Source organism: Oenanthe melanoleuca, chromosome 25 (genome assembly GCF_029582105.1).
Source record: "Oenanthe melanoleuca isolate GR-GAL-2019-014 chromosome 25, OMel1.0, whole genome shotgun sequence".
Lineage (NCBI taxonomy): Eukaryota > Metazoa > Chordata > Aves > Passeriformes > Muscicapidae > Oenanthe > Oenanthe melanoleuca.
The window spans coordinates 9,184,744-9,211,762 of NC_079358.1; the positions used below are offsets into that span (position 1 = coordinate 9,184,744).

The 27,019-nt window shown below is 52.1% G+C and overlaps 1 protein-coding gene across 1 annotated transcript; it reads left to right on the forward strand.

Annotated features, from left to right (window-relative positions):
• The first annotated feature begins 20,891 nt into the window (after positions 1–20,891).
• On the forward strand, positions 20,892–24,572 carry LOC130262652 (serine/threonine-protein kinase pim-1-like). Its single transcript, XM_056509970.1, has 6 exons — positions 20,892–20,920; positions 22,251–22,527; positions 22,652–22,702; positions 22,906–23,272; positions 23,880–24,056; positions 24,303–24,572. Exons 1-6 carry the CDS (start codon positions 20,892–20,894, stop codon positions 24,407–24,409), a joined length of 1,008 nt encoding a protein of 335 aa, XP_056365945.1. The 3' UTR covers positions 24,410–24,572.
• The last annotated feature ends 2,447 nt before the right edge of the window (positions 24,573–27,019 follow it).

Genomic DNA, 27,019 nt, shown 5'->3' on the forward strand with positions numbered 1-27,019 from the left:
CTGCCACCCTGTGGGCACAGCCCAGCACTGCAGCCGCCCCAGAGCCGGCACCTGACAGTGCTGCTGCCTTGTGGGCACAGCCCGGTACTGCAACCACCCCCCGAGCCGCCAGTGCTGCCACCCTGTGGGCACAACCCGGTACTGCAGCCACCCCCGAGCCGGCAGTGCTGCCACCCTGTGGGCACAGCCTGGTACTGCAGCCACCCCTGAGACACCAGTGCTGCCACCCTGTGAGCACAGCCTGGTACTGCAGCCAGCCCTGAGCCAGCAGTGCTGCCACCCTGTGGGCACAGCCCGGTACTGCAGCCACCCTGGATTTGGCTCCTGGCAGTGCTGCCACCCTGTGGGCACAGTGAGTTACTGCAGCCACCCCCGAGCTGGCAGTGCTGCCACCCTGTGGGCACAGCCTAGTACTGCAGCCACCCCTGAGCCGGCAGTGCTGCCACCCTGTGGGCACAGTGCGGTACTGCAGCCACCCCTGAGCCGGCAGTGCTGCCACCCTGTGGGCACAGCCTAGTACTGCAGCCACCCCTGAGCCGGCAGTGCTGCCACCCTGTGGGCACAGTGCGGTACTGCAGCCACCCCCCTGAGCCAGCAGTGCTGCCACCCTGTGGGCACAGCCCGGTACTGCAGCCAGTCCCGAGCCGGCAGTGCTGCCACCCTGTGGGCACAGCCCGGTACTGCAGCCAGCCCGTGCTGCCACCCTGTGGACACAGCGTGGTACTGCAGCCAGCCCCGAGCCGGCAGTGCTGCCTTGTGGGCACTGCCCGGTACTGCAGCCCCCCCCCCCCGAGCCGGCAGTGCTGCCACCCTGTGGGCACAGCCCGGCACTGCAGCCACCCCCGAGCTGGCACCTGGCAGTGCTGTTACCTTGTGCCACCTTGTGGGTGGGGCTTCTCCCCCGGGGGTATGGCTGCCTCCCTGGTGGGTGGGGCGTGTTTCTGGGGGCGTGGTCTCACTTAGGGGTGGGCGGGGCTTCTCTCCCAGAGGAGTGTCCTCTCACAGGTGGGCGAGGCTTCTCCCACAAGGGGGCGTGGTTTACTCACCAGCGAACGTGGCCCCTTCCCGGGTGGATGGAGCTGCCACCCAGGGGCAGAGTCTCTTCCTCGATGGGCGTGGCCTCTTCTCGGGTGGGCGGGGTTCTCCCCAGGGGGTGTTGCCTCCCTTCCGGGTGGCCTGGGCTTTTCATCGGGGGCGTGGCCTCCCCATACGGGCGTAGCTTTTCATCGGGGGCGTGATCTCCTTCCTTGGTGGGCGGGGCTTTTTTCAGGGGGGCGTGACTTCCTCCCCGCTGGGCGGGACTTCTCCACAGGGGATGTGGCCTCCCTTATGGGTGGGCGTGGCTTCTTCCCCAGGGGGCGTGGCCTCTTCCCCTATGGTCATGGCCTCGTTCCGGGGTGAGCAGGGCTTCTTCCTCAGGCGTGGCCTCTTCACCAGTGGGCGTGGCTTCTCCCCTGGGGAGATCCTCCTCCCCTAGGGGGCAGGGCTGCTCATTAAGGTCCCCATTTATTATATATAAAAAGAAGAAAAAACATTATATGTCTGGTGCAGTAGTAGAAAATTTCAGGCTCCCAGGGAGTAAATTTTTTAATTTAAATGTTAAATGTTTCTAATTTTTTTTTAATTAAGAGAGAGAGAAGTAGAGGAAGACAGAGACAGAGAAAGAAAGAGAGCAAGAAATAGGGGGAAATACAGTGAGAGGGAAGTAGAGTTAGAGGGAAACAGAGGGAGAGAGAAAGAAATAGAGTTAGAGAAACAGAGGGGGACAGAAAGAAATAGAGGGAACTAGAGTTAGATAAACAGAGGGAGAGAGAAAGAAAGAGCAGCAGCAAGCTGACCCATTAGACTGTGCAGCCCTTTGCTTTCCAAAGGTGGCAACAACTTAGAAAGAATTTGCAGTTTCAGGGAGGCCTCGTGCGACGCTCCGGCGTCCTGAATCCCAGCTCCTTCCACAGGGCTTTCCTCAGGACAGGCGTGACAGCCAAGACAACGGCTGGGAGAGCAGAGGGCACAGGTTCCACCAGCTGCAGGTGTTGATCAACAACACACTAATCCCAAATCACTTTCTAATCCACGCCCAGGCTACTCAGTTTGTAGGAAATGATGCTACAGCAGCTGCTAATCTGTTATGGAGAATTGCTCCAGAGAGGCTCACTTCTTCACCCATCTGCTACTTCCCAGGGTGCTGACAAGGTCTTACCACTGCTTGACCTTGTAGGTAGAGCTACAGCCCCAGTCAGCCCATTTCCTTTGCTATTTACATTTCTGGATAGCAAGAGAAATGAAATTCAAGTGATCCTGTTCTATCCAGTTGAATCCTAACTCATCATTTGCTGGTAGAGAATTTAACACACTTGTCCATAGATGTAATGCTGCTGTGGGTTTAGAAAGCTCTGGATAGCCAGCTTAGGAGAGCATTACTGCAGCCAGCCCACAGCTGGAGGTTTGTTTTAGAAAGAAAATTTTTGGACTCTGCAAAAGTGAAAGCTCACGTTCTGCAAAAACCATCTGGCTGTGGCATTGCACGCTCCAGACACTCTTCTATCCATGCCTGAGCAAAAGGTTTTACCTCCTGTACTAAACCAGGAGAAGCACAATGGCAGATTTCCACATTTACTAAGCATTAAATAAGGGCTTCAAAAGAGAAATCTGGGCAGCAGTAACTGTAAGAGCACTTGGCTTCAGTCTAACAGGCAAGCCTCAGAACAGCTGTTCACCTTTAGTGCTGCAGAGGTACTTCCAAGACAGTCACTAGAGGTCAGACATCTAGGTCTTATCACCTTTATCTCTGGTGTGAAGATGGCCAGCCCTTAAGGCCAGCAGATCCTAAACAGGGAATGGCCTCCTGCATCACTGGCAGGGCTCAGTGGTGCCTTTACCTGCAGAAGGTCGGCTGAATCCATACAGGTCTCTGCACTGCAAATACACATGAAGGAGTGGAAGAAAGCTCTCCATGTGCTTCCTCAGGGACTTCCCAGTGGCACTGCTCAGACACCAGAGCTCCAACTGCAGCAGGTGAGTCCTGGAGTGCTGGATCAGCATGGCCACCATGGCCAGGGAGGTGTGTGAGCACTGGCCAAGACAGCCTGCACCTCGACACCAACTGTGAGAGCAAGGACTGGCTCACTGGAGAGCCTGAAGGAAAACTCACTCCAAATCTTTTCTGGCCGATGCTGACATCAATTTCCCCAAAGCCTTAACGTGCTCTGTGGACAGCAGAAGTTCTCCTTGCTGGGGATGTCTTTGGTAGCTGTCTGTAAAGAGCTGCACCAAAATTTGTCCATAGAAGCTTAACTGCTTCCCTATTTTAGGGGATTTTTCAGATTTCTGAGAAGTCAAGCTCATCTCAGGAAGTTGCAGCATGGTTAAAGAGATCTGGTGAGAGTTCCTGGCTTCTGTCCTTCCCCACAGTCAGCAGCTCTTCCAGGACACTTTTGGTGATGGCTTTGAAATGCTTGGATGTGTCTGTGATCCCTTGTGATACTCTGCAGGATGGGGGCAGCTGTTTTCAGCAGCTAGAGCACCCCAGAATTGAGGTGAGCTGACAGAAGCTTCACAGTGACAGGGTTCAGACCAGGCTGAGGAATAGAGCTCAGCTCCAACGCCAGGAACCAGCTCTCCAGTGCAGGATGTCTGAAAATCGAGGTGAGTGTATCCTCTAGGGTCTGTAACAAACATCACTGAATGGATAATCAAGGTGCAGGGTAAAAAATAAACTCATTCATCTGCCTATTTTCCACAGCTTGTCAGTTACAATCATTGAACATGAAATTGTCTACTAGCTGCCCAGAGGATAAAAAAAATATTAATGAATTACAAGCACATAAATATCATTCTCTCAACATTTATGCTGTTACACAGAACACTCTGGACATGTCTAAGCTCGTCTGCAGAGGAAAACTGAGTGTTCTGAGTATTCTGGGGTTCATCAACACACTCTAATCTCCACAAATTCACAGAACAGATGAAAGGAGGAAAATTTCCCTCCTCAAGTACATAATTTTCAATAAGGCTTTACACAGGGTTGAGGGAATACATTTTTTTCTGCAAAGATGATCTGATTTGGGACTTCTGACCGTTTTCCAGCTCAGGGGTGGGACTATGGGTGATGCAGCTGGCTCACATCTCCAGACAGTAGTTTAGCAACCTCATGCTCTACATTCCTAAGTTCTCCTCCAAGAGCTTAACAACACCTCTCTGATCAGCAAAACTATTCCCTAGAGAATCAGCCAAATCCAAGTTAATAACAGGTACCTCTGTATGCAGGGATTTAGTTTGAAGACACTTCTGTCATCAGGGACTCCTCATCCATAAAGAGATCCCATCAGCCTGATGCTCCTCCTGTTTCTGCTGATGCTCTGGCTTTATTTGATTGCCCCAGCACAACAAGATGTTCAGCATGTCCACACAGAGGCCAACAAGTTGAGGACCCAAAGTTTTACCCAAAGTGAAGAAAAGAAGTGAAGAAAGGTAATTATACAACAGGAAAGGAGTTAACTAAGATCTACTTAGATTACAACCTCTTCTGGGGGAAGGAACCACTTCCCTATGTAGAAACCTGATTCTAAGAGAAGTCTTAGGTTGCCAAATAAATAGTGATAGAATTCCATTTATACATATATATATTCATTTATACATTATATATATGACATTTGGAGGTACACAGGCCAGTGAATTTTACTCTCTATAAAGGCTTCATAGGGAGGCCCAGAAGCTGGATTAAAATCTCAAGTTTATTTGCACTCACACCGATCAGCAAGGTAACCCATGCAAAGTAAATCCAAGGCTCCTCAATAGTAAGAACTGGCATTTGTTTACAAATTACATGCAGTTTTGTATAGTGCTGTGTATCCTCAGAGACAAGTACAGAAAAAAGAGCTACAGAACTGGAAACTAAGTTTTAGCAGCTTCTTTCATTTGTACTTTCTACATGAAAATAAAGCAAACATAACCACAATATTATTACAATATTGCTCTTACACTGCTGAAGTTCTCCACTGTGGATTTCAGGTATAACAGCACATGCTTCCTCTCTCATAAGCTCTCTTTAGCAAAGTGGTAAATACAAAATCCAGTGGCACAGCAGGTTCTTCGCTCACCTCCTCGTGATTTGTAAACTGTTTAAAGTGAAAAAAAAAGCATAAGAGAAAAACAATGATGAATATGAAACAAAAATCTCCTCAGCTACCCATGTTTTGAGACGAGCTCTGAGCTGAACCCAGGGTGAAGCTCCAGGAGCACAAGTGTGCAGTCCTGCTAGAACTGTCCAGCAGTGCCCCTGGAATCTGTAGTTTCCACTGCTGGCTTAGAGAAGAACTCACCAAACCCAGCTCAGGGGGCCTGTGATCCCCAACCCACCAAGGGGCAACTTCAGGCTCTCTGAACTGAGGCCACTGTATGCACCAGGCTGTGCTGTGCCTGGTGAGGAGTCTGTGTGTGACCCACCCCTGAGCCCAGGTATCACCGCCCAAACACCACAGAGACCTCTTGTGTCATCAGAGAAAAGCCCTGGAGCAAATTTGTGTCCCAACAGGAAATACGAAATTAGCTTGAGAGAAATGCTCTTTCTGATGGAAATGTAACCTCTATAAACTGTGAGGTTTTTATAGGAATACTGGCTCAAGAATTCAGTGACTTCAGGTATTCTATACCACAGATTGTTTGGGTATCCAGAGTTTATACTACTGGTTAAACTGGTAGAGCTGAGGATACTTAGCAGTTTTCAGAGACTCGAGATCTTTATCATAGAGATGGAACATCAAGCAGAGAGCAAAGGGTTCTCTCTGAGAGAGCAGGAGCTCAGTGAAAACAGCAACAAGGTACTTCACTATGTGTGCTCTTAGAAAAGCAAAAACAAATTCAGCTATTGACATGTGCACAGACACTGGGGCAACCCTCCTTACTTTGGGCCTTGGCAGCAGCCCACAGAGCATCATTCAGAAAAGTACTGAGTAAGATCAAGAAGTGTTTGTAGTGACCTAGACAAGAGTTCCTGACCACTGAGGTACCTGAAAAATATTCCAGTAAAGTAAATAATCCATCTTCACTGTGCTGTGCTAAACATGCCTGTATTTTAACAGGAAAAGCCCCCTGCCAAGCACCACCTCAGAGAAGAACTGATTTGTACTGGGGGGCACACACCCCAGTTAACATGTACAAGTTAAACAGAATTTTCTTTCACTCCATCCCGGGTGCTACTTGACCACCAAATACACACAGAGGACTCAGTGAGGTTCTGTGGGGTTGGCAAATCCTGCTGCAAGCCCAGCTGATGCCCCTGTGACTCCAATGCTTTCCTCAAGGAGCTGGTAGAACTTTGCAGCATTTGCCACCAGAGCTTCATTTCTGAAGAAGCTTTCTTTGGAAAATGCATCCATTTCCTACTTAACAGTGCAGTCCTCTCTCCCTGATCTTGGGAAGAGTTGCCTACAGCCATGGAAACCACATTCCTCTCCTGATCTCCACACTGTCCTAAAAACACTGTGACAGAAGCCAGGTGGTCCATGCAGGGACAGTGTCTCTTCTCTTTGGGGTCAGGGAAAAAGGGCAGAATCACCTACAGAGCTTCAATGCCTCTCTTGAGGAGGAAACACCATGGATCTGCACCCCCTTCTGCTTGCAGAAAAGATAATAAAACACCTCAAGGTAAAAAATGGTAAACGGTAAAAAAATTATTAGAAATGGGTAAAAATGATGCCACTTTCATTCCACTGAAAATTACACAAAGAAATTACACAATACCAAAAAAACCTGTACCTGTTCCATTTCCAGACTGAAGCAGTAGCTTCTAATGCAGCAGGGAAGGGAAATGTTTGGATAATCATGTCTTCATTTAAAGATTTCTTCAGGAAAGTCATCACTGCCCTAAATCAGGACATCCACCATATCCAGGACATCTAATAAATGAAGAAAAAAAATCTAAGCAGAGGATCCAGACTACCAGGAAAAACAACAGAGGTAGAATGTAACACTCCAAGAATATAAGGCATCCTTTTAATTTATTAAAAAAAAAAAAAAAGTTGAAAGCCACCTTTGTCACACAACACAACGTTAAGTGCAATACAAACATCACAGCTGAACCTTCACTCTGCCTTTTAATGCTGCTGTCCAACACAGAGAAGCTGTGGCTGCTTCTGGATCCCTGGAAGTGTCCAAATCCAGGTTGGACATTGGGGCTTGGAGCACCCCGGGCTACTGAAAGGTGTCCCTGTTCATGTGAGTGGAACTGGGCGAGCTTTAAGGAGCCTTCCCACCCAAACCATTCTGGGATTCCATGATTCTGTGAACACATCCAGGCAGAAGAGCTAAATTTTCACGGCGATGGCCCTGCCTCCCGCGTCACAGCCATGGCCCCGCCCCCCACGTCACAGCCATGGCCCCGCCCCCCCACGTCACAGCAACGGCCCCGCCCCCATCACAGCCACGGCCCCGCCCCCACGTCACAGCCCCGCCCCGCCCCCCGCATCACAGCCACGGCCCCGCCCCCATCACAGCTACGGCCCCGCCACTCACGTCACAGCCACGGCCCACCCCCCGCATCACAGCCACGGCCCACCCTGCGTCACAGCAACAGCCCCGCCCCCCGCGTCACAGCGATGGCCCCGCCCCCTGCGTCACAGCGATGGCCCCGCCCCCCTGTCAGAATGATGGCCCGCCCCCTGTGTCATAGGGTTGGCCTGCCCCTCCATGTCATCGGGTCAGACCGGTGCCTCACATCACCCCGTTGGCCTGACCACGTTCATGGGGGCCGCAAGAAATGTCCCCTATCACACGGCCGAATGGCCGCTGCCATATCCTCTGGCAAAACATGACTATGTAGTCGCAGTCATACTTGTCCCGCACCACGTGGCCGCGTTGGAGCCGCCATATTTAACCAAAAGTACTTGGCAAGAACGACCGCCGCCATATTGAACCGGAAGCACATGGCAGAGAGGGAGCTGCCATATTGAACAGGAAGCACGTGGCGGCATGGGCGCCACCATATTGAACCAGAAGCACGTGATGGCACAGGCGCCGCCATATTGAACCGGAAGCACGTGGCGGCATGGGCGCTACCATATTGATGGAAGCAGGTGGCAAGCACGGGCTCTGCCATATTGAACCGGAAGCAACACCCCAATGCATCCAAGCGCCGGGAATGGAGGCAGAATACCGTGCTAAGAGTGCAGGGTCGGTCGGCGTCCACAGCTGTCATGGCTCGGTCGGGTTCAGGCAGAGACAAGAATGATGCCTCTCTGAGGGGCGAGGGCCCTGAAGGGAACCACAAGAAAGACAGAGGCCGACCGGAAGTGTGTTCGGCCACAACAAAGATGGCGGTGAAACGGAAGTGGCATCAGGTTAGGGTTAGGGTTAGGGTTAGGGTTAGGGTTAAGGTTTGGGGTTAGGTTAGGGTTAGAGTTAGGGAATAGAGTTAGGGTTAGGGTTAGAGGTTAGGGTTAGGGGTTAGGGTTTATGGTTAGGGTTAGGGTTAGGGTTAGGGTTAGGGTCAGGGTTAGGGTTAGGGTTAGGGTTAGGGTTTATGGTTAGGGTTAGGGTTAGGGTTAGGGTTAGGGTCAGGGTTAGGGTTAGGGGTTACGGGTTAGGGTTTATGGTTAGGGTTAGGGTTAGGGTTAGGGGTTAGGGTTTATGGTTAGGGTTAGGGTTAGGGGTTAAGATTAGGGTTAGGGTTAGGGTTAGGGTTAGGGGTTAAGATTAGGGTTAGGGGTTAGGGTTAGGGGCTAGGGTTAGGGTTAGGGTTAGGGTTTATGGTTAGGGTTAGGGTTAGGGGTTAAGATTATGGTTAGGGTTAGGGTTAGGGTCAGGGTTAGGGTTAGGGGTTAGGGTTAGGGTTAGGATTAGGATTAGGATTAGGGTTAGGGTTAGGGGTTAGGGTTAGGGTTAGGGTTAGGGTTAGGGTTAGGGGTTAGGGTTAGGGTTAGGGGTTAGGGTTTATGGTTAGGGTTAGGGTTAGGGGTTAAGATTAGGGTTAGGGTTAGGGTTAGGGTTAGGGGTTAAGATTAGGGTTAGGGGTTAGGATTAGGGGCTAGGGTTAGGCTTAGGGTTAGGGGTTAAGGTTAGGGGTTAGGGTTAGGGTTAGGGGTTAAGATTAGGGTTAGGGGTTAGGGTTAGGGGCTAGGGTTAGGGTTATGGTTAGGGTTAGGGTTAGGGATCAGGGTTAGGGGTTAGGGTTAGGGTTAGGGTTAGGATTAGGATTAGGGTTAGGGTTAGGGGTTAGGGTTAGGGTTAGGTTTAGGGTTAGGGTTAGGGTTAGGGTTAGGGTTAGGGATCAGGGTTAGGGTTAGGGGTTAGGGTTAGGGTTAGGATTAGGGTTAGGGTTAGGATTAGGGTTAGGGTTAGGGTTAGGGTTAGGGTTAATGTTAGGGTTAGGGTTTGGGTTAGGGTTAGGGTTAATGTTAGGGGTTAGGGATTTGGGTTAGGGTTAGGGCTAGGGTTAGAGTTAGGGGTTAAGGTTGGGGTTATGGTTATGACTTTAATTTTTTAAATATTTATGGAATTGAATGGATCTTTGCTGATAATTCTATTAAAACTAAGTTCAAATGATAAAAAATGGACTACTACAGTTTTAAATATAAGTTTTCTGTATTACAGTGTTATAAATATTAAATCTCTATAGTAATAATGTACAAAACTATACAACTAGGTTATATATACTGGTTAACAAGTATAATATTACAATCACAGTCTAAAAAAGTAATTGACATGTTTTTACTGATATATGAGTCCTATATTTTTCATATTTTATCATTGTTCTAATAAGTACTAGTATACTAAATTATATTACATAATACTATTAATATATCAATAACACAGGATATAATAATATAAATATCTGGTAATATTGCTGTATTAAGGAATAATATTTTATAAACTTAGTATTAGTTAATAATACAATATTATTTCATATTATTAACACATTTATATATTTTAATAATTTGTTAATAGAATATATAAATAAGAGTTTACTATTTGTATATTATTATTTATAGTTTTATTCAAATGTTGTTTATTAACGTAATAAACTGTAAATATATTTTTTATTATGATTATATCTAAAACCAGACTGTATAAATTAGATACTGCAGTCATATATTTAATGCAATTTCATTACTATTTCTACTATAAAATAGGAAATTTGATATATGAACACATAAAATATTGATATGACAAATGAAAATATAAAGTATGAAAATATAAAGGCCCCTTTTTATAACACCCTTGGTTAATTTAAAAATTAACCAAGGCCCCATTTTTCCTGCGTTTTCCCAGTGCTCTCCAGTGCCAGCTACCAGGGCCGGGAGTTCCTGGCTGTGTTCCCATAAAACAATGACGAGTCACCCAGCACGTACCTGCAGCTGCTGCTCACCTCCCATGGCCCTGCCGACACCCAGGTGTCCGTGGCGGTGGCTCTGTCACCCAGAATGTCACCCTGAGGACAGACGTCACTATGCCCCTGCTCCTCCCCGCTAGCCTGGAGCTCGCTGGGAGCTGCACTTCCCATAACACCTTGGTGGTTCAGGCCAGCGCTGACATCTCCGTGGTGGCCGTCAGCACTAAGCACTACACGGTGGGTGCCACTGCCCTCCTGCCTACGGCGAGCCTGGGCACCAGGTACTATGTGGTGACACCTGTTGAGAGCTACACTTATGGCCTGACCGAATTTGTGGTGGCCGCTGGTGCCACCACCACTGCTATCAGCATCACCACCACTGCCACTTTCCACTATGCTGGGGTCACCTACATCCCCGGCGCCGTGCTCCGCCTGTTCCTGCAGCCCTACCACAGCTTGCAGCTCCAGAGCAGCCAGGACTTCACTGGCACACTCGTGGTGGCCGACACCCCTGTGGCTGTCCTCAGTGGCCACAACTGTGTCAAGGTGTCTGCTGCCTTTGACTTCGTGGTGGAGCAGCTCTTCCCAGTGGCAGCGTGGGGGAGGAGATACGTGGTGCCACCCAACCCTCTGCAGACAGTTGTTGACTCCATTTATGTGGTGACAGAAGAAGACAACACCATCACCTACAACACCGGGAGTGGGAATGCCACTGTGGCCGTGGCGACAGGGGAGGTGCAGGAGTTTCTGGTGGACCGTAACTGCCACCTGTACATCAGTGCGGTGGTGGCAGTGCAGGTGGTGTTTTTCTTCAGCAGGTCATCTTGGCAAGATCCTGTCCTCCTTGTTGTCCCACCTGTCACTGCCCTCTTGCTTTCCACTTCAGCAGAGTGCCCGGCCAGCATAACCACGCCATCCATCCTCATTGCACCCACCTCTGCCACTGCCACCACCACCCTCAACCATCAGCCAGACAGCACCATGGCACGGCAGGCCATTCCTGGCACAGCATCACTGTGAGCACAACAATGCAGAGCACTGAGAACTCGCAGGTGCCCATTGGGCTCCTGGTGTTTGGGTTCCAGACTCATACTGGATATGGCTTCCCTGGGCTCTGTGCCGCCAGTGAGGACAGTCAGTCCATTGTTGTGTCACTCCAATGGTGGGGTGTTGTCCAGTTGATCATTTCCCCTTTTTTTCAGCCCCCACACCGCTCTCCTGTGAGGATTTGGTATGCAAGGATAGGTGTGAGATGGTGGATGGAATACCAGAGTGTGTCCAGCAGACTTTCTCCACCTGTGGGCCACACTATCGCAGTTTTGATGGAAAAACCTTTGATTTCATGGGAACATGTGCCTACACTTTGACCACCATCTGCAATCCTGATTCCACCCTTCCTGCCTTCTCTGTTGAGGTCAAAAAGAAGGAAAAGGAGAACTCCAAAGTTTCCTCTATCAGCTCCATCACCATCTGTGTCGACAACGTCACTGCTGTCCAATCAGGGAATGGGATGGTGAGGGTAAGCAAAACCATCATCATTTCAAAATTCCAAGTAATTTTATGGAATTTCACTGAAATTACATATTTAGCAATGATTTTGAGGGTCTTTTCCTAAAGAATTCTAGGATTTGCTGATATGCAGGCAACCTTTGCATGAAAACACTTCAAGTTTTCTTAAACTCCATGTATTGCCCAGTTTGGATGGATTTTGCGAGTTTGGCCACTGCAAGGACACCTGTGACAGTGACTGTGGGCGGTGCAGATGGGACCAGGTTGTGGCATTCAAGGAAGAGACCTGGTATGGGAAGTTGCCCAACATTCTGGGCCGTTCTGGCTGTGTCATGACACTATCAGTCCCAGTATCTACGTGAAGAACTGTATCTATGACCTGTGTGCCAATGAGGGGGATCACGCCCTCCAGATTTATGCCGATGACTGCCAAGAGGAAGGGATCAACCTTTCAGATTGGAGGGCAACAGTAGGATGTTGTGAGTAGAGGATGGTTGGGTGAAAATGCTCCTTGGGGTGGGTGGTGCCTAATTAACATGGGACTGAAGATCCATGGGATCATGGGTTGGGAAAGGTTATCCAAGCAGGATGTCCATGGAAGTCCAGGGAAATTCAGAAAGTCCATGTAGAAGATCCACGGAGTGTCTAGAAAGTCTGAGCAGGAAGTCCAGAAGTCCACAGAGACTCCAGAAAGTCCGGGTAGTAGGTCTAGGAAGTCCATGGAGACTCCAAGATATCTGTGTAGATAGTCCAAGAAGTCTGTCCCACCTTGTGCCACTCCACCCTGACTGCTGTCCCCCTCCCTGTCCAGCTCTCACCTGTTCACCCAAGAGCACCTACAGCACCTGCAGCCGCACCTGCCCCGCCACCTGCAACATGCCTGTTGCATCTAAGGTGTTGCTTGGGGTGAAATCAGCAAGAAAGGCCTTTGCAGGATTATACAAAGATGTTTATTTCAGCCACTGCTCAGCATTGTCCAGCATTTGGGGAACAAAGGCCAAGATTCTTCTGAGGGTCTAGGTTTAGTACATGGGCTCAGCAGGGTGGGGAGAGCATCAGGGACCAATTATTAAAAGACACAGGGGTGCTACCAGGGAAGGGCTGAAACAAAGAACCAACAGGGAATTAGGGTGGGAGTAACCAAAAGGTTAACGGACAGGGAGAGGGCCCAGGCTTAACTCAGGGGACAAAACAGGGGTTACATTTCTTTGTTAGGAAAACTCCTCTGGGTCTCTACACATGCCCGCTGTGTCATTCAGCTGTGCTGCTGTCCCCACCTGTGTGAACACCTCCGCATGTCATGAGGGCCTTGTCCTTGATGACAACACCTGCATCCCCCCCTCTGAACATGGCTGTGTCTTTCGGGGTCTCTTCCATGGCCTTGGTGAGGAATTTTGGGGCGACCTCACCTGCACCCAACGCTGTGTGTGTGATGCGGAGCAGCGGCAGGCGGTGTGCCGGAATTCTGGTTGTGGAGCTGAGGAGGAATGCCGGGTGGAGAAGGGGATCCAGGATTGTTATCCCAAAATTTTGGGGGTCTGCACTGCCGTTGGAGCCATCCACTATCAGACCTTTGATGGCGCGAGGTTCATCTTCCAGGGGACGTGTGTCTACCTGTTGGTTGGGTTGTGTGAAGACACCCAAAATTTGGTGGGATTCCAGGTGTTAGTGCAGAATGGCCACCAGAGGGACAACCTCATATCATCCATTATTGTGGTGACAGTCAAAGTCTACAACAAAACCATCAGCATCAGCAGGGAACGCCCTGGAAAAATCATGGTGAGTTTAGGAAATCATCCCTTTTTACCATATTCTCCACCTCATCCTAAACCTCATCCTATTAATGAGTGATTAAAACTGAAATGTAATTAAATCACTATCATTTGGGTATTCCAGCTGTTGAAAGCAGAATTGGAATTTGCCATCAGACCCAAATTTTATCAATTTTTATGGTTTTCTCCCCAGATCAGTGGTTGATCAGTCTCCTCTTGGAACTCGGACCTTCTCATCCTCTTAAATCTGAAATTTTATTCAACTCAAAATTTAATTAAATCTATGCTTTTTGGTTGCTCTGGCTGTTGAAAACAATTTACCACCTGACTGCAAATTTGACCAGTTTTTATGGTTTTCTCCCCAGATTGATGAGCAGTTGGTCAATCTCCCCTATCACTACAGTGAAAGAAAGATTGTTGTCTATTGTGATGGGCAGGATTCGGTGGTAGAGACCAATTTTGGCCTCATTGTCACCTTCGACTGGCACAGCCGCGTCACCACCATGGTGCCCAGTGGCTTTGCCAAAGCCCTGTGTGGCCACCAGCGACGACAGGATGATGAGGAGCAACCATGTACCATACCACCAGTATTTCCAGAGCTGCATCCATGACTCCTGCCTGTTCCCTGATCAGGAAGAAGGGATGTGTCCAGTCATTGTCTCCTATGCCACCACATGCCAGGCTGCTGGTGTGTCCATCGGGAGGTGGAGGACAGATAATTTCTGCTGTAAGTTGGGATAATGGGAGGGTTTTTCTTTCAGCAGCATCCAAAAGATCCTAAAGTCTGCTCCAACGCAAGTTCAGTTACCTGGGCAGGTAGCATTTATGCACATTAAGGCACACCAGAAGGTGAGCTCAGAATTGGAGGAAGGAAATGAGCTGGGGGAGAGAGGCAAAAGAAGCAGCAAAAGGTGAGATGATGATTGAGGGAGCTTTAATTCCAGATGGACAGGTCTCCCTTGAAGGTAAGCCAGTATATACCAGAAGAGATAGAAAACTAAGAAAGGATCAAGGAGGAATGTATAACCAAGAGGGATGGGGGTTACTGTAGAAGGGATGATTGTCATCCCTTCTCATCTGTTATGGCCATTAGTAACAGAAGAGCACCAGAAAGCATATTAGGGAGTAGATGCCCTGTATAACTCTCCAATTGGAAAGATTAACTGTCAGAAATTTATACTCTACTGTCATTCAGGAAAGTAACACCGGGTGACAATGAACTGAAATTAAAACTTACTCAAGCAAAATGAGCACATTGCGGTACAGCCTGTAGAAATCTAGTCAATAGAATTGTTTTGTTTGTTTTGCTTGTAGTCATAAGTGTAATCCGGGAATTGGAATGTACCTCTAGCCAGAAATATGCTGAATGGCCTTGGTCCTAAGCTTTCATTCAGTACACAAGATCCATGGAAAAGCATTCTGATATAAAAGATCTAAACCTATCAACTGTGGTCATGCATGAAAACCAGGTATACAAAAGGCAAGAATGGCAAAAACAAAGGTTGTGGTCCCCCAGAACCCCAAAGCAGGGACCCCCCAAGAGAGGGGAACCCCCGGGATTCCCGGACCGCCAGCGGGGGCTGCTGGGGCTGGAGGGGCGCGATGGCCAGAAAGGGGTTCGGGGGATCCCAGTGCCAGTGGCTGCTCCCAGTATGAGCCCAGTCACTCCCAGTATGATCCTGGTCACTTCCCCTCACTGCCTGCATGATCCCTGTATGAACCTAGTCATTCCCAGTCATTTCTTGTTATGATTCAATTTGCCCCCAGTTGCTGCCAGTTCCTCCAGCTTTTGTCCAGTGTGTTCCCAGTTCTCCCAGTTGCCCCTAGTATAGTCCCAGTCACTCCCAGTATGATGTCAGTTTCTCCCAGCAGGGCCTCAGTCACTCACACTTGCCCCCAGTTCTCCCCAGCACATTCCCAGTGGCTCCTAGTGTGGTCCCAGTCACCACCCCAATGGTCTCAGGCACTCCCAGTATATCCCAGCTGCTGTGAACATTCTCATAGTCATTGCCAGGCACTCCTAGTTACCTCAGTATGGTTCAGTTGCCCCCAAGATTACCCCAGTCACTCCCAGTACATCCCAGCTGTCACCAGCATGCATCCTGTCATTCCCAGTTCCTCCCAGTGTGTGCACAGTAGGCTCCCAGCATGGGCCTGGTAGCTCTCAGTAGCCCCCAGTCAGGGTCTGTTGACACCCACTATAATCCCAGTATGATTGTAGCCACTCCCAGTATGGTCCCAGTCACTTGCAGTCTAATTCCAGTCACTCCCAATATGATACCAGTGGCCCCCAGTGTGATCTTAGTTGCTCCCTGTAAATGCCAACATGACCCCAGTAGCCTCCAGTATGATCCCTGTGACTCCCTGTCTCTCCCAGTGTATCCCAGACACTTGCACTTCCTCCCAGTTCCTTTCTGCATGATTCCAGCTGCTCACTGTCAATGCCAGTATGACTTCAGTAACTCTCAGTGTGATCCCAGTATGATCCCAGTTGCTGCCAGAATAGTTCCAGTTGTTCCCAGTTCCTTCCAGTATGATCCCAGTTGCCCCTAGAATAGTCCTAGTCCCTCTCAGCATGGTCCCACTCACTCCCAGTTGTCCCCAGCATGATCCCAGCTGTTCTCAGTGTGATTCCAGTCCCCCCACATGGTTACAGACACTCCCATTATATCCCAGTTGCTCAGTAAGGTTCTAGTTACCTCAGAATGATCCAAGTCTTTCCCAGTTACTCCCAGTTGCCTCCAGCATGACCTGTTTCTGTCAGTTGCCCGAAGTATAGTCCCACTTACTCCCAGTATGATCCCAGTTGTGCTCTCAGTTCCCTCAATATGGTTCCAGTACCTTCCAGTTGATCCCAGTTGCTCCCAATGTCTCCACATTTGCCTCCCAGCATGGGCCCAGTAGCTCCCAGTAACCCCCAGTCAGGTTCCATTCACACCCATTGTAATCTCAGTGGCTCCCAGCATGATCCCAGTAGGACCCATAGTCACTCCCAGTATGGTCCCAGTCACTCCCAGTATGGTCCCAGTCACTTCCAGGATGATCCCAGTCACTTCTGCTACAATACCAGTCGCTCCTGGTATGATCTCAGTCAGTCCCAGATATTCCCAGTATTATTCCAGTCATGCCCAGAGTGATTCCCTGTCCCTCCCAGTGTGGGCCCGGTTGCTCCCAGTCACCTCCAGCATAGTTTCAGTCACAGCCAGCAATTTTCCAGTCACTCCCCGTCTGATTCCAGTAGGATCCCAGTCACTCTCAGATACTCCCAGTACTATTCCAGTCACTCCCAGTCTGATGCCAGCCAGTTCCAGCAAGATCCCAGTATGACCCAGGCATGGGCATAGCTGCTCCCATTATTATCCACTGTGGTTCCAGTTGCTCCAATTTACCCCCACTATGGTTTCAGTCTTTCCCAGTGTATCCCAGTTGCTGCTGGCATGTTCCCAGTCACCCTCAGTGCAGTCCCAGTTGCTGCCAGTATGATCCAGTATGGTCCCAACGTCCCTCAGCATGCTTGTAGTAATTCCCAGTCACTCCCAGTGATGCCAGTCCTGGGATGCCGCACCCCTCTCTGCGTTCCCCCCTCCCAGACTCCCGAGAGGAGCCCCAAGGGCTGGCAGTCCCTGCCCAGGGTCCCCACCAAGCCCCAGTTTGGATCTGCAGCCCCCAGATTTCCCAGTTTCCCTCTCCTGTTCCCCGGGCCGGGTTCCCCCGGCCCCAGAGGGTGGGAGCAGCCGAGAGCCCCACGCTGCCCATCCCGACCTGTCCCGGCTCCATCCCCGCTCCTGCCGCGGGCTGCGAGGGCTTCGGGAACGGGGCACCGAGGGTGTCACTGCTGCTGGGGACAGGAGGGATGCAAGAGGAGAGCTAGACAGGGAGAAAGGATGGGAGTGGGAGAAGGAGGTGGGGTTAGGGAGACTTATTTGCTGACACCTAACACAAAAAATGATAGAAGAACACAAACGTAGAGAGAAGAGGTTCGTCAATCAATATAAACCTGACTGGGATGATAACTTTAGGGCCTGGGATTTTGGAAGGAGGTTTACAGTAACTCTCCTTCTGCCTCAGACTGCTTCAGGGGCAGCCTTGAAACAATTGAATCAACTAGGTTGCTGGCTAAGTATGCAATCTCGTGCCATTTCTCTCGCACTGAGCAATTTGTTAATTGATGTTCATGGTGTGAGACATGCAACTCTGCAAAACAGAGCACAGGTTCATTTTCTTTTGTTAATGCATGGGCATGGATGCAAAGACTGATGGAATGTGTTGCATGAATCTTTTTGACCATTCAGTATCTATACATAAGAGCATACAACAATTCCAGGAGGATATGACCAAACTCAGAGTTGAAGAAGGATCATGGTTAAATGATCTGTTTGGTTGGCTGAGCCTTACACCACTGTGGAGAGAACTTTTGAAAATAGGCATGTACGTGTTGATTGTCATCATAGTTATCACGGTATTTGTGCCTTGTCTACTTCATGTATCCAACAGAGGTTTGACAAAGCTGTCCTTTCTCCTTGTGTCCAGTCTGGACCTCCCCAGCTGCCCTTGGTGCCAATATTTCTTTTTCAGGCTGTTTTATACAATGAAGAAAAGCTCCACTATCTGTGGAACCTCCCTTCAATCCCCCTCAGGCTTCTCCTGTTCTGTCCTCAGTCTCCACGGAGCCCAGGGCCCTCAGACTCTGCCTGATGGTTATGTGATGAGGCCTCCAAACCCAGTCTTGGGAGATTTTTGGGTCCTCTCCAAGGTCTTTGAAAATGGAAACATAGTGGTCAAAGCCCAAGAAAAATGGACTTTGATTTTCTCCCAGATCTTTCAGTGACAAAACAAGGGCCCATATCTTTAAACTGAATCAGGGTGGATTTACATTTGTTAGAAGGAGGAAATATTTTACAATGACAGTGGCACAAAACTGCAACTGCTTTTCCAGAGAAGTGTTGCTGTATAGGCGGGTGTGACACACACAGACACTGCACACTTCAGGTGGACAAATCTGTTTATTACAATAGCATGCTGTCTTTTATACCCTCTACACAGTTTACAGTTTCTTCATTGGCTACAATAAATCAACATAACAATCATTGGCAGAAAAATCTTCACTTCTATTCTTCCCATGGCCTTTCTAATAATACTTTCCCAGCTGCAGGGCTTTCTTCTCTGGTTATCTTCTTTTTCCTTCTTTTCTTCTTGGTCTCCATGCCAATAGCCTTGTTCAGAGAATACTTCTCAAAACAAACCTCACTCACTAACCCTCTCTAACCCACAGACCAGCTGTGGGTCCTGCCATAGAGAAGTAGATGCCCCATGCCAGAAATGCTCCAGGAGAAGGAACTTTGTGCAACCTGACATAGTGAAACCCCTCCCCAAGGATGGAATTCCTCTTGTGTGGGTTCTCTGATGTGCTGGGTGACCTCACAACACTTGTGGCCAGAATGTCTGCTGAGGGCCAGCCAGGCTGCTGCAGGGGCAGTGACCTCACAGCCATCACCATTGCAGCCCTGTGCCCTGGGCCTGGCCCTCCCCATCCTCGGTCCCTGTCTTGTCTCTGCTGGGATGAAGAGTTTTGTCATTAATATCTTGTCCCCACGGTGCTGGGGCAAATTGCTTCCCAGTCAGGTTCCTGGAGCACAAGTGGCTTTGCAGAGCCCAGCCAGAAATGACTCCTGAAGCAGCAGCTCTGCAGTGGTGGCCACCAGGCTGGCTTGCCAAGGGAGGCTTCTGGCCATGCCCTGGAAGCAGCTGCTGCTGCCAAGGTGCCTTTGGCTCTCCCTGGCACAGGTCCCACCATGGCACTCTGTATTTGTGCCTGAGCCCTTCCCTGTGTTGGAGCTGGCCTGGGGCTTTTCCTGCAGTGGGACCTGCCCTGGCCATGGCACAGGAAAGGCAGTTCCTGCTGGAGCAGGAGGCTCTGCCTGGAATGGGCTCAAACAACTCCAACAAGGCTCTGTTTGCAAAGCCCCTAGTGGGAAATGAAGTAGGGGGGATCACACTGCTTTTAGGGTGAATAATGCTGAAACCAGCCTGACTTCTGCATCCCAAAGTTCAACATCCTGAGAGGGAGCTGAAGCTGTGGCAGAGCTGGGAAAATCCCCAGAGAAAGGAACAACCAAGTGCCACCACTGGGAACTTCTGCAGAGCTGCTCAGCTGGCACGGCCCGGGCACATCTGACTGACAGGGCAGCACTTCAGACTGGAAAAGCCCCGTCCCAGATTGTAACGGCAGCGTGTCCTGACATTTCCCTCCTTGGAGGGTGTGGGCCTTCCTCCCTGGAGTGGGGACACCCCTCAAGGACACTGCTCCAGGCTGAGCCAATGGTTTTGGTTTGGGTGAATGATCTCAATCTCTACTTAATAACTGTTTTACTTTAATACAATTGCTTCAAAATTGCTTCCTGTCTCACTCTGAGTGTCCCTGCAGTGGAACAGGGACACACAGTTCCACAAGCTCAGGGTTCTCCTTTGAGGAGGAATCTGGGATGCAAATGGCCTTGTCAGAAGGATAAAAGAATATGGAATGAACTAGAAATTATTAGAAAAAATTATCCTTCTTGCAGACAATGTTCACCAAGTTCACAAAGTTCACCTGCATTTCCCCTTTTTAGATTCTTTTTGTCATCTACTCTGGGCGGTCCAGCTTGGTCTAGTGCTTATCATGAACAGATTGTGCTCTTGATTTATACCAGTGCAAGAGATGAAGAATGATCTAAACTGAACACTGAAACAAACTACGTCTGTCAGCCCATTTTCACAGTCTAGGTTACTTTGCAGGTGTCCATGGAGACGCGGGAATGATTATCACACAACTCTCCACTTCCAGCTGCAGGCTCTGGAGATTCTTTCTCTGAGTTCAGTCAAGGTTGCATTCCCTAACAATTCCTGGTACCACCTCCTGTTTTCCAAGCTTGGAACAATCACAATGAAAACCTTACCAACAGCACAACTCCCCAGACCACAAGGAAAAGAAAGGATAAGTTGTAAAGTTCTCCAAACATTTGTCCTGCTTTGCTGCAGAACTTGTGCTGCAGCACAGTGTGGAAAGCCAAGAGAAGCTGCAGTTGGTGACACAACTTATGACAAAAGCTCAACCTCATTCTCCATGAAAGGTTCTTGAAAAGAGCAGACAGGACTGTGGAGAAGATTCTTGGAAACTGAAACAGCTTTCCAGAAGTGAAAATGGAAAGAAACGATCCAAGATGTTTTCATGTATTTATTTCTATGCTCCCCTTTTCTAGTGTTTTATTTAGTGTTGCACTGCTTTTCCATGCCATTAAGTCCAAATGGATCTCACCTCTAAGATCGATGGCTTGTGAGTTTTAGACACTCTAAAATACCATAAGCCACAAAGAGTTTGCCTTCCCCTGGTTTTGTTGGAAAGCAATGCTGGAGACATAAGTGCAGTGCTTGGCTCGGGCAGGAATCCTCCAGCCAGGAAAGGAGCCCCGACAGTGTCTGAGCCTCAGCAGGGCCAATGCACAGCAGGGACCCAGGGGATTCCTGTGTCCCCGTGCGGGAGTCAGGACTCTGGGCCTGGGCTCAACAGGGCAAAGTTCTCGTGTTGGGACAGACTCAGGGGCTGCCCCTGGGGCGCGCGGGGCTCGGCCATGGGGCGTGTGGGGCGAGCGTGGAACGGACACGCGGACAAGCGGACACACGGACAAACGGCCCCGGCGCTTCAGTTGCGGCGGCAGCGGCGGCAGCGGCGGCGGCAGCAGCAGCAGCGGCGGCAGCGACAGCGAGTCTACAGACCCTCTCGATCTCTTGTTCCTCCTCTCTCGCAGTCCCGCATCCTCTTCCCCGGTGTCCCTTTCACGGACCCTCTCCCCCTCTCCCCTTCTCCCCCTCTTCCCCTGCCGGGCCATGCCCCGAGCCCGCCCCCGGCCCCGGGCGGTGCTGCCCCTGCCCCGTCCCCGTCCCCGTCCCCGTCCCCGTCCCCGTCCCCGTCCCCGGGCCCGCCCGTCCCGCCGCGGTCTCGCCTCCGCCCGGCTCTCGCTGTCCTGGCTGTGGCGCTGTTGTCTGGGCATCAGTGCCTGGGGCGGGGGCGGCATCGCCTCTCTTTGGCTCCGCTTGTCCCGGCCCCGGCCCCGGCCCCAGCCTTGGCCCCAGCCCCAGCCTGGCCCCATCCCCAACTTTAGCCCGAACTTTAGCCCCAGTCCTAGTCCCAGCCTTGGCTTCAGTCCCGGCCCCGGCCCCAGCCCCAGCCCCAGCCCCAGTCCCAGACCTGGCCCCAGCCCCAGCTTTAGCCCCAGCCCCAGCCCCAGCCTTGGCTTCAGTCCCGGCCCCACCCGTGGCTTCAGTCCCGGCCCCAGCCCCGGCCCCAGCCCCAGCCCCAGCCCTGGCACCGGCCCCAGCCTTGGCTTCAGTCCCGGTCCCAGCCCCAGCTTTAGCCCCAGACCCAGCCCCAGCCCCAGCCCCAGCTTTAGCCCTAGCTTTAGCCCCAGTCCTAGCCCCAGCCTTGGCTTCAGTCCCGGCCCCAGCCCCAGTCCCAGCCCCGGCCCCAGCCCTGGCACCGGCCCCAGCCTTGGCTTCAGTCCCGGCCCCAGCCCCAGCTTTAGCCCCAGCCCCAGCCCCAGTCCCAGCCCCGGCCCCAGCCCCAGTCCCAGCCCCAGTCCCAGCCCCGGCCCCAGCTCCAGGCCCAGTCCCAGCCCCGGCCCCGGCCCCAACGAGGGCTCAAACCCCGGCCCCGGCTCCTCCCGAGCTCCGCCGGGGCCCGGGGCGGGTGTGGATGCCCTGCCCAGGACGGTCGGGGGGCGGTCGGGGGCCGTGTCTGGCCCCGGGCCGAGCGCTGACAGCCGCGTGTCGCCCGCAGGGAAGTCGCAGGAGGCGTTGCAGGAGCGGTACCGGATGGGTTCGCTGCTGGGCAGAGGCGGCTTCGGCAGCGTCTTCTCGGGCACCCGGCTCGCGGACGGCGCCCCGGTGAGTGGCGGGGCGGAGGACGAGGAGGAGGAGGGAGGAGGAAGAAGAAGGAGACGAGGAAGGGGAGGTTGGAGCGCGGCGTGCCGGGCGGCGAGCTCAGCCCGCTGCTGCCCCTTGCTCGCAGGTGGCCATCAAGCGCGTGCCGCGGGGTCGCATCCGGCGCTGGGGCGAGCTGGTGAGTGAGCGGGGCCAGCGGCAGAAGCCGGGGCGTGCCGGGCGGCGAGGAGCCGGGGCCCGGCAGGGTGGGAGCCGCCGGGAGCCCTGCAGGGAGAGCGGGCGTGGGGTGAGCGGGGGTGCAGAGCATCCCGGGCTGGCTGAGGAGTCCCAGAGCCCTGGCACGGCCTCAGCCCCGCTGACGGCATCGTGCTCCTCGCGCAGCCCAACGGCGCCCGTGCGCCCATGGAGATCGTGCTGCTGGACAAGGTGTCCACTGGCTTCCCTGGAGTCATTCAGCTGCTGGAGTGGTTCGAGCTTCCCAGCTGCTTCTTGTTGGTGCTGGAGCGTCCGGAGCGATGTCAGGACCTCTCTGATTTCATCGCGGCTCGGAGGTTCCTGCCGGAGGAGGAGGCGCGGGGGCTGTTCCGCCAGGTGCTGGAGGCCGTGCGGCACTGCAGCAGCTGCGGGGTCCTGCACAGGGACATCAAACCGGCCAACATAATCATGGACCTGGACAGCGGGCAGCTCAAACTGATTGACTTTGGCTGTGGCACCTTTCTCCAGGACACAGTCTACACCCAGTTTGCAGGTGAGCCGAGCCTGGGGGATGCTCCTGGGCATCTCATGGCCCAGCCTGGCTGTGGCACCAGGGATTCCCCCCTTTGCTGCAGGCCATGGCATTGCTTCTGCAGCCAAGTTGCTTTTGAGTGGGGGTCAGAGGGGGGCCAGCTGCCAGCCCTGCCAACCGCATTCACCACCCACGCAGCCGTGGCTGGAGCTGGGGCAGCCAGCCCGACACAAACCCCGTGGGGGTGGCAGAGAGGGGGTCAGACCTGGGCACCGCTCAGTTTGGTCGGCAGGCGAGGAAGGGCTTGGACTGCTTTGCTGCCCTTGTTTGCCTTAGCTTATTAATGTTTTCTGAGGGCAATGCAGGCAGGGAGGAGAGTGGGTTTTTCTCACCATTGGGTGGGTTTTTCTTCTGTGTGTCCTAGTTGGGCCTTCCCAGGGCTTCTGCTGCCCTCTCCCAATAGCAGTGGCTTCTTTTCCAGCCCCAGTTTTGTACACAAGAGCCAGGTGCTCACAAGGAGGCAGTGGGTCACCCCCTTTGCCACTGGTGCAGCCCCCCCATGCCCAGGGATGCTGGGGCGAGGCTCTGGGAGCAGCAGCATCCCCCTGATGAGCTCCATCTGTATTAGGGACACTGTCCTACAGCCCCCCAGAATGGAACCACCTCAAATGCTACCACGGCGAGGCAGCAACGATCTGGTCCCTGGGTATCCTGTTGTACCAGATGGTCTGCGGGAAGCACCCGTTCCAGAAGGGCCGGGACATCATCTGGGGCCAGCTCAAGTTCCCACAACAGCTCTCTCAAGGTGGATCCTCATCTCTGGGCACAGGGAATACCAGTGCTGGGAGACAGCTGTGGGCTCGTGACCATCCTGCTCTGGCAGCTGCTGAGGAGGTGGCACATGTCCTGCTGTCCTCCAAAACGGGGAATTGACTGGAAAGTTTAGGCACAGCTGTGAGAACATCCAGCAGAGCCCAGGCACGGGAATGGTGGGGCAAAGCAAACAGGATCCTTGTCCAACTGCCTGGTGATTTGTGGTTTCTCTCCCCAGAGTGCCAAGATATTATCAGTTGGTGTTTATCCATGCGCTCCTTGGACAGGCCATCTGTGGAAGATCTGTTCTATGACCCTTGGCTGCAGGGTGTTCATCTGCCCTAGAAAATGGGAGAGATTCACAGGCACCATTTGATCCAGGAGCCTGGATCAAACAGCTCCACACATCTCTTGGTGATAAGAAGCAAAGAAACCCAGACTTCTTTGTCCTGCCTGTACCACGGAGCAGGGGTCATCAGATGGGAACATCTGTTCTGGAGCTGAGCTGGTCTTGCAAGCATTGGCGACCACCATCCAACCTGGTTTTACTTGTCCTGCTTCAGTGATGGCTGAGTCCCTGGGCAGAGCACTGACAGCCTGGTCTGGCCCCCAGGGAAGGAGAAGCAGCCCCTGGAGAAGGTGTCCCAGGTGGGGCTGCTACAAGGACAACCTCAAGGATGACAACCTCTTCCTCGACCTGGCCACTGGCAGCTGGAGATGATCAACTTTGATTCTGGCACTTTCTTTAAAGACATGCTCCACACCCAATTTGCAGGTGAGTCCCCAGCCAGGGGAATGCTCCCAGATCTGGACATGGCACAGCCTTGCCGGGCACCAAAGGTTCCCCCCTTGGCTGAGTGGATGCAGCAAATTCTTCAGTGGGCTGCCAAGCTGCTTTTTGGCTCTGGGCAGCTGCTGAGGGGCTGGATGTGCCATGGCTGGCTGCAGGCTGGGCACACGTGCTGCCCTCCTGCTCTGCTCCCAGAGGCAGCAGTGATTGGGAGGTTTGTGCCCAGCTCTGGGCACAGCCAGCATGGCCTGGGCACTGCGGGGGGCTGGGACAAGGGGGACAGGAGCCTTCAGCTGACGGGCAGGTTCTGGTTTCTCTCCTTAGAGCTGGGCTCTGCGGATGCTGAGGAGCTCTGGGCTCTGCTGGGCTCAGCCCTGGGCACAGGGCTCTGCCCTCACAGGGCTCTGACAGCTTTGCATCAGACGAGCCCGTTCCGAGCACACCGCCTGAGCTTTCTGCTTTTGCAGGTGAGTGAGACGCTCCTGCAGGCCAAGAGATTGCAGTTAGGGACACACAGCCAATTGGCAAGAATCCAAACTCTCCATGGTCCCAGCTGAACCCCTGGATCTCCACAGGATGTTTTGTCTATTCCGCTCTTCATTCCTTCTTGGCTGGAATTGTGCAGTTGCACTTTCTCCTTCCTCTAGAAGTGCCACGAGTGGGCAAAACCTGGCGAGTGGGCCGTGTTCCTAAGGCAGTGCAGCCTGGAGCTGATGGATGGAGAATTGTCCTTCTACACTTCCAAGCCAGAGCAAAAAGCTGTAAGTGGGACTTTCCATCTTAAGAAATCACTGACAATTTAAAGGAAATGTGCACCTCATTTGAAGGGTGAGAAGGAAGGGCATCTTCTAAAGGATTTGGGTGTTGGCAGAGTTTAGATTTCCAGTCCTGCTTGAAGCTGGCAGGGCACAAAGCCATTTCATCTTGCTTCAACCACAACTTAAAATAACAATATTGGAAATAAACCCCAAAATTATTTTTAAAAGTCTGCTGGGGTCAGTAAGATGGACCCATGCCATCACCATCAGCACATTTACAAAGTAAATAACATAGTTCTCGTTTTAAAAAAATCAGTTACTCCTTTTTCCAAAGGTATGAACTATTTTTCAGTAACACCTTCATTTTGTTTTTATCTTTCACATTTTTTCTGTGTTTTTTCCTTTTATTTTTTCTTTTCCTTAAACCAGAAAACATGCCATAAAAAGAGTGTCCTTGGCTCCTGGTTCCCGTGTGGAGCAGCTCCTTCCCGCTGGCTGAGCTGCTCAGGCAGAGCCCGGCAGCTCCTGGCCCTGCAGGGCTGAGGCTTTTCCCCGTTGCTGGGCACAGACTGATGGAGCAGCACTGCTGAACATGGGACACACAGAGGGACGAGGAGCAGCTGCCTTTGCCCTTGGAGCTCCAAGGGCCAAACTCTGAGCAGACAGGGCTGGAAGAGACTCGCAGCCTCCTTGTTTGCTGTGCTGCCCCACTTGTGCCCAGCCCAGCTCTGTGTGGGGCAGAGGGAGAACAAGGGACAACTCCCTCCCAGCCCAGGGACCCCTCTGGCCCTGGGGCTTGGGGCACTGTCAGCACCCACTGCTCCAGCCACCGCTTCTGCTGGCACTGACAGCAACACCCAAACTGTGGCTGGTCCCGAGGGAGCAGCAGCAGTGCCTGGATCTGATCCCTGACTCTGGGGCAAGGCTGGACAAATGACCCCCACAGCAGCAGCAGCAGCAGCAGCACATGGACCTGACTTTCAGCACAGCCCCTGCCACTCTTCCCTCCCGTGTGCAGTGGTGTCACAGCAGCCTGGGGCACCTGGGAGCCCCCAGTGCCAGCAGGGACTTGAGATGGCAGCTCTGGGCTCCTGGAGGTTGTGCAAGGAACAGAGGTGGGGACTCCCTCTCATGTGGGACTTCCAGATGGAAAAGGCTGCTGTGAGCAGGCAGCTCCAAGGACAGAGAAAGGAGGGGCTGGAGCCCTTGATCTGTGCCAGTTCCACAGCCCTGGGCAGCAGCCACTGAGCACAGGGGGAACAGAGGGCACAGCAAGAGAGACAAAACCAGTCTGGGTCAGAGACTGGGAAGAGCCAGAGCTGGAAGCAGGAACAGCTGCTTCATTGCACTCTTGGAGAAAGCTCTTGGCTGGTTCAAAGTGCTGAAAGGTGTGAAGGGAAGGGAGGA

Bases quoted from the DNA above. Each gene is read 5' to 3' on its own strand.
- LOC130262652 (XM_056509970.1), top strand. From the start codon at position 20,892: ATGGATCTCACCTCTAAGATCGATGGCTT. The intron at 22,703-22,905 runs GTGAGTGAGCGG...CTCCTCGCGCAG, and splicing joins TCCGGCGCTGGGGCGAGCTG to CCCAACGGCGCCCGTGCGCC. The intron at 23,273-23,879 runs GTGAGCCGAGCC...CATCTGTATTAG, and splicing joins AGTCTACACCCAGTTTGCAG to GGACACTGTCCTACAGCCCC.